General features: G+C 44.0%; 1 protein-coding gene across 1 annotated transcript in view; it reads right to left on the bottom strand.

Annotated features, from left to right (window-relative positions):
• Positions 1-1,184: 1,184 nt before the first annotated feature.
• The window catches only part of LOC147677583 (chymotrypsinogen 2-like), a 40,082-nt gene continuing 26,762 nt past the window's right edge, over positions 1,185-14,504 (bottom strand). Inside the window, exon 7 of the mRNA XM_086945242.1 lies at positions 1,185-1,442. Within this exon, the coding sequence (XP_086801368.1) occupies positions 1,281-1,442 (162 nt within the window). The 3' untranslated portion in view covers positions 1,185-1,280. The remainder of the gene's footprint in view (positions 1,443-14,504) is intronic.

The raw sequence follows: 14,504 nt of genomic DNA, 5'->3' as shown, positions 1-14,504 counted from the left end.
GCTGTCTCTAACAACAGTTAGCAACAGCTTTTAGGTGATAGCGAGTGGTTTGGGGCCCACTTTGCATGTCAGCGATATTTATCGCTAATTACATGCAAAGTGGGTGTACCCAACCTGTTAGCGACTGAAAGCAGTCGCTAACATCGCTATCGCCTATTATCAACGTAGGCGTAGCGATTAAATATTTTGCGCTAAGCCCGAATATCGCTGAAAACTAATGCCTGCTCAGACAACTTCTTAACCTGTATATCCAATGGAAGTTGAATATTCAGGTTAAGACCCTATTGGCGTTAATGCCTGAATATCCCTGGATTTCCAGCGATATTCACGCATTTCGCCGCTATCGCTGGATATTTTAGCGCATTGGAGATAAACGTTGCTAATAGCACGTTATCTCTGTGATAAAATCCGGTGATGCGCGGCGATAAAATGTCGCTAAGCTTATTTCGCGATAAATAATGCTGGTTGTTGATAATATGCCCCAATGTTCCTATCCGGTTGAAAGTATTTAGAGTGACTTGGGGGCATATTATCAAAACAGGCGATAAAATTATCGCCGCTTTAGCGGCAGAAAACTGCAGCTAAAACGGTGATAATGGGCTTGATAATATGCTCTATGGAATTTCAATTGATGCCCGTGTTAGATGTGAAGGACATCTAAACTGTGCTTCAATGGAATTTCATAGAGCATATTATCAAGCCCATTATCGCCGCTTTAGCTGTAGTTTTCTGCCGCTAAATCAGCAATATTTTTATCGCCTGTCTTGATAATATGCCCCTTGGAGCTTATTTTATGCACCAGTATACTTCACCCAAGGGCATTCTCTTAATTCACTTCACTAAGAGGCTGGGCCTGGAAATCTCCCTGATAGAATGCGTACAACTGGATCCAATTCCAAATCATAACTTTCATGCAGGAGTCCTACATGATTTTAAAAGAGTACTTACTTACAGTGAACTATGATTGCAAATGGTTAGTTTCTTTGGTCGCATTGGCCTCTGCTACACACTTGATGATAGGTGCTTAACTGTTGCTTTCCAACTCTTGTCCCGCACCCCCCCCTCCCGCCTTCACACCTCCTTGGACAACCCGGCTTCAGTCTTTAAAGCTGCCATCTCATTCCGTCACAATAAACTGATACAAATTGCTATAATTTGTTATCATTAAATGTAAACATCAACAGTCAGTGGCAATCTTTTTATTAAACATTTTGCCATGTTTCCTTGAAATTGACAGTCACTTCCCTCAAGGTTCCTTCTGATGTTCTGGGGTTCAGGCCTCAGTTGGCCGCGATGATCTGGTCAGCCCAGGCCCTGAGCTCGGTGACGCGGGCGTAGACGCCAGGAGAGGATGGGGAGCAGGTATTGCTGCCCCAGGAGACGATGCCCACCAGGGTCCATGCACCATTCTCCTGGCACACAAGAGGGCCGCCAGAGTCTCCCTGGATGAGGAAAGAAACAGGAGTGAGTTAGCAAGTTATGCTCTCAATGCTGGCAAAGCCTATCGCCTCATTTGTAGAACCAGAAACCGTCAGCCTCCCATCGGTCCATGTCTGTCCATCTCAACAACTAGTCCTACCAGGCGCACTTGACACATTCGACTCACATACAACTCTATGGTAAACTTCCCAAACCTGGGCCTACCCTTCTTGCTGGCAAATCATTATTTGCTGTGTTCACTTTGGCTGGCTCCATTTTGAATCCTAACAGTTTATAATCGGTGTTCATATCCTTACACATTAGGGATCAGCCAGCTTCCCTCACAAATGTCTGCACTGGATTCTGTGATAGAGTTGGGCTTTCAGACCCAATGATTGCTTGAGTTTACTTTGATTACAATGTGCACACTGCAAATGGTGGAGAGCGTAGGCACTGAAATGGAATACATACATGAAAATGGCATTTAGTATGACATGATCTTACATGATAAAGTTTAGCACCAGCTGACAGAGGCCAGATACCCAGGATACAAAGATCAAGTTGCAAAGTTGCATAGGATGCATAAGATACATAGACGATACAATGTATCTGGCCGGGTGCTATGGCTGGGCAGTGTAGAGTAATGGGACTGGGACGAAGAGGCAGTTGCAAGGCCTAATAAACATTAAAATGACGAGGCACAAACATATATGAGATTATTCAGTAAAACATGTCAGGAGAGGTATCGAGACAGCAAACAAGATCAAAAGGAAAAAGGGTGAAAAATAAATCGAGGGGCAGATTTACAGCAAAGTAACGCAGCACGGTGCAGCAAGTCATTTTGATGAGCCGTGCTGCGTTAGTTTGGAAAGCACAGAGATGCGATATATTTACAAGAATATGTCACATCTCTGTGCTTCCCCTCCGCTGGCGCATAAACTGCAGCCATGAGCCAGCGCAGGAACCCTTGCACCATGGTGCAAAGATGCCTGCATTGTAGGGAGATTGTTTTTGTGCAGGAAGGGACACCTTCCCGTACAAAAACAATCACAAGAGGCTTTTTCCTCTTTCAATGTGTGCTGTAGAATGCAGCGTGCATTGAAAGAGGAAAAAAGAAGGAGAAATTAAAACATTTCTCCTCGTTACGCCTCGCTACACCACCTTTAGGGTGGCATAGCATTCACACGCATCTCCAGATTTACGATTTCTCATAAATCTGCATGTGTCTTGTTCCATCAGTGTTGCGTGGGAACACCCATAGCAACAACCATGGATAGCCCCTTCCACACACAGTGCTGTGTGTGAAGGGGCCATATTTACAAGGAGAGGAAAAGTCACGCAGGGTGGCTTTTCCTCTCCTTGTAAATTGGGAGGAGACCCCTTCGCCACCAGTACATCACGAAAAGTGTCGTAGTGGTGGCGCAGGGGGCTTGAAAATCTGTCCCACAGTGTTTAGAAAAGGTGAGTCTTGAAACTCAAAACTGCCTCGGCGATGAAAAGCAGTGTGTTTTCACGGACAGCTTGTGTTCACGAGGCGAGGATCTGCCGCGCAGAATCCCCAGTCATATAATCAGGGCTGGAGGATCGAATCTGCGCAGTGAAGGTTCCTTGATGAGGTTATGGCATCGTTTTTTTCTGCAAATAATTGGGGATTGCACCTTTAATGTATTTGTGTGTTGGCTAGAACATCTTGGGGCAGATTTACAAGCGCCACTTTTGCATCACTTTTCACAGGTAAAAAGTGACGCAAAATTGGCGCAAGGGGCTTGTAAATCTGCCCCTTGTAATTCTTTCTCTTGCAGGCAGCCGGTGTAGACTTTTGAGGTGCCCTGCCAGAGGTGCATGTATTTTTCAGACCACGAATCAGTCACCCAAGAATGATTTGCACCGTACGGAGTGTTTTGTTTTGATTCGGTTGGCTGACTGGCAGCCAATGGCACAACGCGTTGTCCATAGTTCAGGCATAATTTCACCAATCCCCCACACACAGGATGGTACTGGATAGAATGAATGGGCGGGTTTGTCCTATAAATCTGACTTGATGGAATGAGCTTTTTTTTAATTATTGAGTTTCCTTAACATAAAAAGTTTTAAAAAATAATCTACAGCTGTTATAGCTAATGTTGATACATATACTACCAGTGACAGAGGCTGGCAAAATATATAGGGGCATCAAGAGCAACCAATCAGGTCTCTGCAGTGATGAAAGTGTAAAAACACCGTTACATAGAACAGACTACAAATAAAATGTCAGCTGTTTCCAACACCACTCATAATGTGTGCCTCTATTAGGACAGCGCAGTACGAAACGCAAAAAAAGTCACTGGCCAACTCACAAGCAGCGTGACAGTATTTTAGAAAAATTGTAGCTGAGCCCAGATGTCTTTCAGTGGATTGGCAAAAGGTGACATTGAGTAATAAGAGCCCAACAGTCCTTTGCAATATATCATGTCCAGCAACCACCTTTTAACCATAGGTGAACGACTCCTGCCAGTAGGAGCACCACCGATGCCCTTAGGAAGTTTAAATGTATAGCCCGGCAGCACCATGGGAGGAGCTCAATAGGTTTCGCCTGCACAGCGCTTGCACAGTGCTTGTGAAATCTCTTGTATTTACTATATCTTAAAAGGGGGCTCTTATCATTTCCCATAGCCAAATTATTGTGTTCATTCGTTTTTGTGTGGAATTTTTTTTTTTTCGTCCCCTGGCTGCACACATTTATGATACTTCTACTAAAGCTGTTCACACTGTTTGAGCCCCATTTACTGTCAAGATCAGATCTCTTCCCACAGAAAAGGCAGACAGATTCTCGCACAGTATGCTGTGATGCTTGCTTCTTAGGTTTTGCCTGCACAGCGCTTTCACTGTGCTTGAGAAATCTATTGTTTTTAATATAAACATAAAAGGGACATATATTCCGCCTCCTCTCTTTCCTGGTTTCTTATTGCTTCCTGTGTGTGCCAATTACCTTTCCTTAATTTTTATTGGCTGTTGCATATTTTCCTGTATTTACCAATGTTTGTCATCTGTTTCTCTCATCAATTTCCTGCCGCTGAAATACTGGTAATATCCGCTTTGATGGAACTATAGTTTCATAAGGTTTTGCCTTTTACTCTTGCAGCATATTTATATAACAAGTTATCACACGGAGAGTTTAAGTGATTTGCATAAAATCACAGGATGGTGCAGGGCGCCGCCGAGACTCGAACCGGTAACCCTAACTCTCGAGACAGCAGCTCTAGCTGCTATGCCACATCCTCTCCACTGCTGTGTAATCTGTCAGGGAGCTCTTTCCTTCTCCCGGACAATGATTGATTAAAACAAATCTTTATTCATTAAAAAGGCGAAACCGATGCATTACCAATGCTTGTTTTTATTTAGTTGTAAAGGAGATGCTTTAGCCTTCGAACATTTGTGGCATTTCCTATTCATGCCTCAGTACCTTTCTTTGCACTTTGTAGGCATTATCGGATAGATTTTTTCAACTTAATCTATTTGGTCATTGCAATCAAATTCTAAATGTTATAATAAACATTGAGCTTTAACAATACAGACAATATACAAGAACTAGGCAATATTTTCCTACTAAACAGACAGCCACAATTACAGTTACCTTGGAGAAAACAGAGTCATGATTTGAATGGTGCAGCAGTTGCAGTGCCACTGGGCCCAAAAATTGTCATAATTGCAGTTACCTTGAAAGGTTGTCAGAAATCCTCTAAACACCTAATATTGTTATTTTGTACTACTATACAGGCAGTCACAATTGCAGTTACCTTTCAGTGAAAAGGGGCTTGATTTAAATGGTGTAGCAGGTACAGTGGCACTGGGGCCAAAAGTTCTCATAACACCACTAAACACCAAATATTGCAGTATTTTACTACTACCCAGGCAGACACAAGTGCAGTTATCTTGCAGGCAACACAGACCTAATTTGAATAGTGCAGCAGGTGCAGTGGCACCAGACCCACAAGTTATCAGAACTCCTCCAAACACCTAGGGGCTTATTTACAAGCCCCTTGTGCCACCGGGCCGCTGGCACAACCTCCTGCCACATATTTACAAGGATACATTAAGCCACCCTGCTTCCTTGTAAATATGGTCCCTTCTCACGCAACACTTTGTGTGAAAGGGGAGTGACATGGGTGTTGCTGTGGGTGTTCCCATACAACACCAAGGTATTCTGCAGCATTTCCAGATTCACGAGAATTTGTCAATCTGGAAATGCGTCAGAATGGTACGCAACCACAGGGAAGGCGTAGCTAGGAGATATATTTAATTGTATCCTCGATTTTTCTTATTTCCAGGGGTGCTGTAATATGCAGCACACATAGGAAGAGTAAATCACCTCTTTTAATTGTTTTTGTTATTGTTTTTGTGCAGAACGGTACCCCTTCCTGCACAGCAACAATCTCCCCACAACACAGGCACCCTTGCACCATAGCGCAAGGAACCTGCATGGTGCATGGCCGCTGATGGTGCGCCAGCGCTGGGGAGCGCACAGGGATGCGTCATATTGTTGTAAATATGACCTATCCCTGTGTTTTGAATGTACTGCAGCATGGCGCAGCCAAAGGGCTTGTGGTGTTGTTAATGTTAATATATATTTATAAAGCACCAAATCACCAACGCTCTCTAAGCGCTAACACATTGACCCAGAACCCAAACACCCCCTACTGCCAAACGATCAGACAAAGGTGGGGAAGGTTATCCAAATGCCTCAATGAACAGAATGGTCTTCAGCTCCCTCCTGAAAGGAAGTAGCGTTGATTCTCCATGTAGGCTCTCCGGTAGCTTATTCCAGAGCTGGGAAATTACTATGGAGTAGGACCGCCCTCCCAGCGTAGTTCTATTAAAGCGCGGACAAGTCAGCAAATTTCTCCCGGATGAGCGGAGACACCGACTAGGAGTGTACGGCTTCAGTCGATCTTTTATATAGCTGGGAGCTGCTCCGTACTGAGCTTTGTGTGCAATACACAGGCCATTTAACCTGACCCTCTGCTTAATTGGGAGCCAATGTAGTTGTTGTAGCAGGGGTGAGGCGCTAGTTTTACTTGGCATCTTAAAAATCAGTCTTGCCACATCATTTAGTGTCACCTGGAGTTTCCCCAGGAGTTTCTCTGGGAGTCCAATGTAGACTGAGTTGCCATAATCCAGACGTGATAGAATTAATGCGGACACAATGGTACGCATGGTGGAAACTGACAGCAGGGGAACCAATTTCCTTAGTTGTCTCAGCAGATTCGCCCAGCTCCCTACAAATGCTGCTTCCTGATAATTCATTGTTAGCTTGGCATCTAACCTGATGCCCAGGCTCTTCACAACTGGCACCGGTATCGGAGTGGTGCCACGCTCTTGTGGCCAGAAAAGGCTGGACCATGGGTTAGCCCCTGTGTTGTGGCACTTTCTTGAGGCCCCAAATATTGCAATTTTAAGCAGGCAGTCACAAATACAGTTATCTAGCAAGTGTCATGATTTCAATAGTGCAGCAGGTGAAGTGGCACCGGGAGCAGGGACCAAAGTTGTCATAACTCCACTAAACACTAAATATTAATATATTTTACAACTATACAGGCAGTCACAAGTGTAGTTATCTTTGAGACAATAAGGTCATGATTTGAATGGTGCAGCCGGTGCAGTAGCACTAGGAAAAAAAAGTTCTAGGCACGCCACTAAACACCTAACATTGCTATATTTTACTACTAAAGAGGCAGTCACAAGTGCAGCTACCTTGCAGGCAACAGGGTCATGATTTGAATGGTGCAGCAGGTGCAGGGGCACCAGAGCCAAAAGCTGTCAAGACTCCTGTAAACACCAGATCTTGCTATATTTTACGACTAAACAGCCAGTCAAAATGCAGTTATCTTGCAGGCACTAGGGGCATGATTTGAATGGTGCAGCAGATGCAGTGGCTCTAGGTCAAAAAATTGTCAGAACTCCTTTCGAGTTACTGAGATGTATGTCATTCAGACTTCCTTGTTTCATGATTTTGTTTTGATGGGAACTTACAAAAAAGAGATTGGGGCTATCAGTGGACATCTATAGGTAAGAGAACAGCAAGGCTAGGGCCCATGCGTAGCACTGTAATGAATGAAGGGTCGCGGATGCGTGGTGCAGTGATGGTACCTTGAATCTGTCACGCTTTCTCATTTTACCTTATTACTCTAAGAGAGTGGAAGCCCCAGGCCATGATGCTCTTTTACCTACAGATGTATTGTACCCACCAAAATTAAACCAGGGAACATAGGAAGTCTGTGTAACATGGACCTCAGCAACTCGAATGTGAGTCCCCTAGCAAAAAAGCTCCTCCCATGGTGCTGCTGGGCTATACGTTTAAACTTCCTAAGGTCATCCAGCACCTGGCATTGCGGCGCTCCTACGGGCAGGAGTCGTTCACCTGTGGTTAAAGGGTGGTTGCTCCAGTGGACAGTTGGGCTCTTATTACAGTTCTACGCATGGGCAGTGGGAGGGAAAGGGACATATATCTAGAAGGACAAAAGAAGCAGAAGAAGAGCTCTCAAGTGACGTCATTTTACTTTGTGCTTTTATTGCTTTTATTATGGCACTAGCATACTTATAAACATTGTTTGAGGAAAAAGAGGTTGAGTTTTTAAGTTTGAGAACCACTAATAAGTATAATGATGACAGAACTGGACATTACATCTCTTGACCTTTGGCAAGATGATGACATCACATGATTCAACGTTATGTGTTGAGTGACCCACATCGGAGAAAAGTGCCACAGGACTTCTGACCTGATGTCATCAGGGGAATTGAATGTTCTGCACCATGATGTAAGGGTGACTGCTTTGGCGCTAGGAAGCCAAAAGGGCGCCAGCGCAGGGGAAAAGGCAGGAATGCGCCGTATTTACTTAAATAACACGCATTTCTGCGCTTTCCCTGTCATGCTGACCCTTGATTTTTCCAACAGGAATAGTGTGACTTCTAGAGGCACCAAATGACTCAAAACCTGCAAGAAGACGATGCATTGCTGGTTTTTTATTTTATTTATTGGATTTGTTAAGCGCGACAGCTACCCATAAGGGTTTCCCGGCGCTGAGAGACAGATACAACGAGACATCATCAAGCGGTTATAGGTCGAAAAGCCAAGTTTTCACAGCTCTGCGAAATCGCATGTGGCAGTTTTCCATCCGAATGTCCAAAGGAAGTGTATTCCACAGTCTGGGTCCTAAGTTCGCAAAGGAGCCTCCACCCATTCTGGTGAGTCTAAACTTAGGTAAATTGAAAAGATGGTGAGATGAGGAGCGAAGTGAACAAACAGGGATGTAGGGACTAACCAAGGCCTGAAGATAAAGGGGAGCTACTCCACTTTTAATCCTGTGCATAAAGCTCAAAGCTTTAAACTTTATCCGGTCACGTTTCTGACAGCCACAGAAAAGTCGTGCTGCAGCATTCTGCACTAGCTGAAGGCGCCGTGTGACGGCCCTGGCAGACCCCAGATAGAGCACGTTGCCGTAGTCTAACCTCGAGGTTACCAAGGCATTCACAACGGATCTCTGGGAGTTGATAGGGAGCATCCAGAAGATTTTTCGCAGCCAGCGTAGGATGGTAAAGCAGGTGGCTGCGACTTTAATTGCCTGATCTTTCATAGATAATCCTCTATCTATTATGACACCCAGATTTCGAACTTGTTCAGACGGAGTTGGTAGAGGACCCATGGCAGTCGGCCAGTGTCTGAGATTCCAGAGGTCAGGTTTATTACCAAGAACCAAAACTTCAGTCTTTCCACCATTTAATTTATGCAGGTTGCGATTCATCCAGCCGGATATTTCGCTAAGGCCTGCTTGCAAAGGAGAAGGAGTGGTGGAATTTATTTGAGATAGTGAAAAGACAATTTGTGAATCGTCAGAATAAGTGAAGAGGTTTAATCCAGAGCGTTGTGCAACATAGGCCAAGGGGTTAACATGCAAATTAAAAAGGAGGGGACTAAGAATAGATCCCTGGGGCACACCGTGTAAGGAGGGGTAATTTTTAGAAGAGGATAACTTAGAAAAGACTTGAAAAGTGCGATCAGATAAAAAGGACTCGAGCCAGTCTAAGGCTTTGCCACTGATACCAATGGAAGCCAAGGATTTGAGAAGGATACTGTGCAATACAGTATCAAAGGCTGCGCTGAGATAAAGTAAAATCAACGCAACCGTTTCTCCTCGATCCAGCAGCAGGCGAAGATTGTCAGTAACGCCCAGAAGGGTCGTCTCCCTAGAGAAACCCGGGCGGAAGCCAGATTGGGACGGATGTAAAAGGCTGTTATCTGTCACAAACTTTGAAAAATGTACATGGATGTGCCTTTCCAAAATTTTCGAAAATGCTGGTAACAAGGAAATGGGACGGTAATTGGCGGCCGTATTAGGATCCGCCGAGGGTTTCTTCAATAGCGGGGTTACCATTGCATGTTTCCAGCAGCTGGGGACAGTGGCAGTGTCCAATGAATGGTTTAACATCTTACAGATTGTGGAAAGGTGAGGGGAATCCGAGGAACATAGTAACGGGGCGGGCAAGGGGTCCAGCGGTGAGCCTTACTTGACCTTTCTCATAGTCTCCAAGAGAGTTGCGGGGCAGAGATCAGGCCAAGTCAGAACTTGAGCTGAGGATAACTCTGATAGATTTGTATTCTTTCTCTCCAACCTGTGGCTGAGCCAATGGATTACTTTTATTGCCTTGGGCAGCAATATCCTGATGTATATTTACAATTTTGGATATAAAATACTGGGCGAGCTCGTCGCATTTAGATCTAGAAAGGGGAGGATGCGCCGCCGTTGTCTGTGAACCGGCAAGCTCCCTCACCACATTAAATAGTGTTTTAGATTTATTCATGGCTTCATTGATTGTATTATTGACATGGTTGGCCCTTGTTTGGGCACACGCCTTGTGGTAACATTTCAACTCTAATTTGTAAATGGTGCCGGCTGCAAGAGAATAATCCTTCCTCCAGGCACGCTCCAATTTTTTACATTTAGATTTATGGGTGCGGAGTGCCTGATTGTACCATGGAGCGGGAGTTTTGTGAATGATACCTTTCTTCTTGGTCATAGGAAGACAAGTATTGATGGCTTCAGAGAGCCACACATTCACAGAGCTAGCCACCACTTCCATGTCGTTGGAGACAGATATATTAATAGGCTCAAGATCAGTTAAAACTTTATTAAAAGCAACAGTATCGAGTTTTTTCCAGTCCCTTTTACGTATGTTCATGGTCGGACCATGTTGAGGTATAACCACATTATTAGTGACAGTGAATTTAATTAATAGATGGTCGGACCAGATAACCGGGGCTGCCGGAGAACACTGTACATGGACACTGTTGGAGAAAATTGGAACTAAAAGATGTCCACCCCTATGGGTGGGACCCATGTTTTGAAGTATGAGGTTCATGGAGGCAAGGTCCGCAATAAGGTTGCGGGCCAGGTTGTCATTAGGATCATCCAAATGTACATTCAAGTCGCCGACAACAAAAAAGTTGCTGGACGAGGAGAGAACTGAGGCTATGAATTCAGAGAGTTGAGACTGCCAGGAGTTAGCAAGACCAGGAGGTCGATATACTAATAGTCCCGAAAGGGTGGTTTTGGGGTGGAGAGCCAGCTTGTTTGGGTTAGTAGTACCGAGTTGTACGCAAAGAGCAGTATTGGTATTGGCTCTTTGTTTATTTTTGTTATGTCTAGATCAAGGTTCGTTAACGCTTTTACAACCTCATTTATATAGTAGTTAAATAAAGTTGGTGCTAACCTGCAACCTTGCTTAATGCCCTGTTCTATTGGGATCTCGGTAGTGAAATCAACCCTTGTGCTGCATTTCACCTGATTGGTAATCTCAAAATGTATTATAACTTGCAGATCAAGGGGCATGTTATCAAGGACGGCGTTAAATTTAATGCCGGTTTAGCGGCAGAAAACTGCTGCTAAAGCGGCGATAATGGGCTTGATAATATGTCCTGGAGAATTCCAGTAGAAATCTATGTTCACACCAGAATATGGACTTCTATTGGAATTTCCACGGGCATATTATCAAGCCCATTATCGCCGCTTTAGCAGCAGTTTCCTGCCGCTAAAGCGGCGATAATTTTTAAGGCGGTTCTTGATAATATGCCCCTTAGTGACTTATGGGGGACACCCTGTTGCTTTAGAATTTGCCATACAATGGAATTGTTAACGCTGTCAAATGTCATTTGAAGATCAATAAATACCAAGTATAAGGAAGATTTTAAATGTGAAATGGATTTTGAGCAAATGAGATTTCATCTCATTATTTGGTCCACTGTGCTCTGGCTCATCCTGAAGCCTGCTTGATATGGAAGTAGTAGATCTTTTTCAGTCAACCACTGGTCTAGGCGAGATATCAACAATTTTCCAGAGATTTTTCTGACTCCATCAAGCAGTGAGATTGCCTAATAGTTTTCCAGTTGTCTCTCGGCCCCTTGTCATATAATGGGTCAAGTGCTGATTTTTTTCCAAGAAGATGTAATGTCTTCATGAAGCCAGATGTTTTTAAATCACCTAGACAGTGCAGTTGACCATAAATGTAAGTGGTTTCAGAAAACATCTGTTAGGAATTTTTCTGGGCCAGCTGCTTTACGCAGTTTTTGGGCTCGAATCGCTTGAACAACTTAATATTTCGTGGATTCGTTGATTTGCCTCGGGTTTAAATAATATAAAGGAGCGCCTGTTGGATCATCTGACAGAATGCAGAAATTTGGCAAATTAACCAGGGTTCTTAAGCGGGCTGTATTTTGATGTACGAGTTTCCAATTCACGCTCTTATATACACTCCTATTTGCCAATAAATCAAAATATCTGAAAATGTTTTTCAATTCCTTTGATACATTTCCAAGGGATATTGGGGCATATTACCAACAACTAGCGATAATTTTTGTCTCTAACTTGTTTAGAGACAAAAATTATCGCCGCACACCGGCGATTTTTATCGCAGATAAACCTTGCTATTAACAAGGTTTATCGCAAATGCGATAAAAAAAGGCCGAAATGCATGAATATCGCTGAAAAGTCAGCGATATTCATGCATTATCGAGCAAATGCTCTTAGCCATGTTATCCACCTCCCATTGGATAACATGGCTAAGAACTGCTCAGGGCAGGTGTTAGCTTTTGGAGATATTCCCGCTTAGCGCGAATATCTCCAAAAGTTGGTAATAGGAGATAGCGATTTTAGCGACTGTTTTCAGTCTCTAACATCTTGGCACGCCCACTTTGCATCTCATTAGTGATAAATATCACTGACATGCAAAGTGGGGCCCAAGATGGTCGCTATCTCCTACTAGCTGTCGCCAACTGGTGTTAGCGACAGCTTGGTAATAGGGAGATAATTTTATCTCCGCTTTCTTGGCTTTTAAAGCCAAAAAAGCGGAGCTAAACCCCCTTGATAATATGCCCCATTGACCTTTAGGTGATCCTGGTTTTGAATGACTTGACCATTGGTTATTAATAGGAGTTTTACACCTGTGTTCAGATAAAGGATTGCATAATGGTTGAACCCGGTTTGTGGGCTTATGTTCAGCTCTAGGTTCCTTGGAGGGTCCTCACAGCCAAACAAGTAGTAGCCTACCTCCGAAATCAGTGGGGTCGGCAAATATACACTGTTGTGCGTAATCCCAGCTGGGATACCCAATTGATACAAATCTGAGAGTATCAATTCTCTATTGGGGATAAATGTATGAAAAGATCCAGGGAACTATCATCTCCTCTAACATATACTCAATGATTTCCAAGCTACCTTGCAAGCAGTAATGCCATGAAACCCTGACCAGGGACATTAAAATTCCCCTTGTTCTTTTACTGAATTTCTTGCTAATTTAGTAACGTAGCAGACATACCTATGTGAATAATTTGTATGACCTTCTTTAGGGTGGAAGATTTGCAGGGCATAGTTCCTCTGTGTATGTACTCTCAGCTGAGTGCCAGGGAGCCTATGACCACAGATACATATCGACACAGATGGCATTAAACCAAACCCTAGAGGATTTTACACCCAAGCTTAATGTGTATATGGCCCCCCTTACTGACATCGTGAGAGCACACCGATTTACCCCAGTGTCATACGCTGACGACACCCAGCTCTTGTTCCCCTTCCAGACTCTCACCCCTGCCATTAAGAATGCTTTTGCCGAAGGCATGAGAGCAGTGTCTAAATGGATGACCTCCATCTGCCTTCAGTGTAATGTTGGCAAGACCGAGGTGATGCTTTTTGGGAAAGCTAATCTCCTTTGGTCACCAGACTGGTGGCCTTTGGACTTAGGACCTGTCCCATGCCCAAAGCAATCTGTGAAGAATCTGGGAGTGCGATTAGATCAGGGACTAGTTCTAAAAGAACATGTGAACTTGGTGACTGGATCATGTTTTCGGACAATTGGTCTTCTAAGACGAGTATTTCCTTTTCTATCAGATGTCTATAGAAAGACCCTTGTCCTGGCCTTTGTGATAAGTCGGTTAGATTACTGCAATGGTCTTCTCATCTCCGCCAATAAAAACGTGCTTAACCGACTGAAAGTGGCCCAAAATAAAGCGGCCAGGCTAGTCCTTAATGTCCCATCGAGAACTCTGTCTAGGCCCCTTTTGGAAGAGCTTCACTTCAAGATATGTTGCATCATACATAAAAGCCTCTTTGGCACAGGTCCACAATATCTGGCCAAAAAAATTTCAGTTTCATAAACCGGAACGCCTTCTGCGTTCCAGCAGCCAGCTTCTACTAAAAGTTCCGCCTATTAGGAAGGCTAGGCAGGGTGGCTGAGCCCTTTCATACATAGGGCCGACCCTCTGGAATAAACTCCCTATCAGTATGAGGCAAAATTCCAATCTTCTTTCCTTCAGGAAAATACTGAAGACACACTTGTTTTTAGAAGCATAGTCCTGTTGGCACCTCTGAAAGGCTCGGATTCTGACATTATTGGCGAACCAAGCGCGGAGATACCCCTTCGGGGTCGAGTCTTGCGCTATGTAGGCAAATAAATAAATAAAAATAAAAATAAATAGGGTATGAGGATCAAGCATTCCCAAATCGGTGCTGGAGTTGGTGAAATAACTTTAGCCAGAGTTCTGGTCACTTCCATGTCTGACA

Source organism: Lissotriton vulgaris, chromosome 12 (assembly GCF_964263255.1).
Source record: "Lissotriton vulgaris chromosome 12, aLisVul1.2, whole genome shotgun sequence".
NCBI classification, from domain to species: Eukaryota; Metazoa; Chordata; class Amphibia; order Caudata; family Salamandridae; genus Lissotriton; species Lissotriton vulgaris.
The sequence above is the reverse complement of the archived record's forward strand: the minus strand, read 5'-3'. Positions and strand labels throughout refer to the sequence as shown.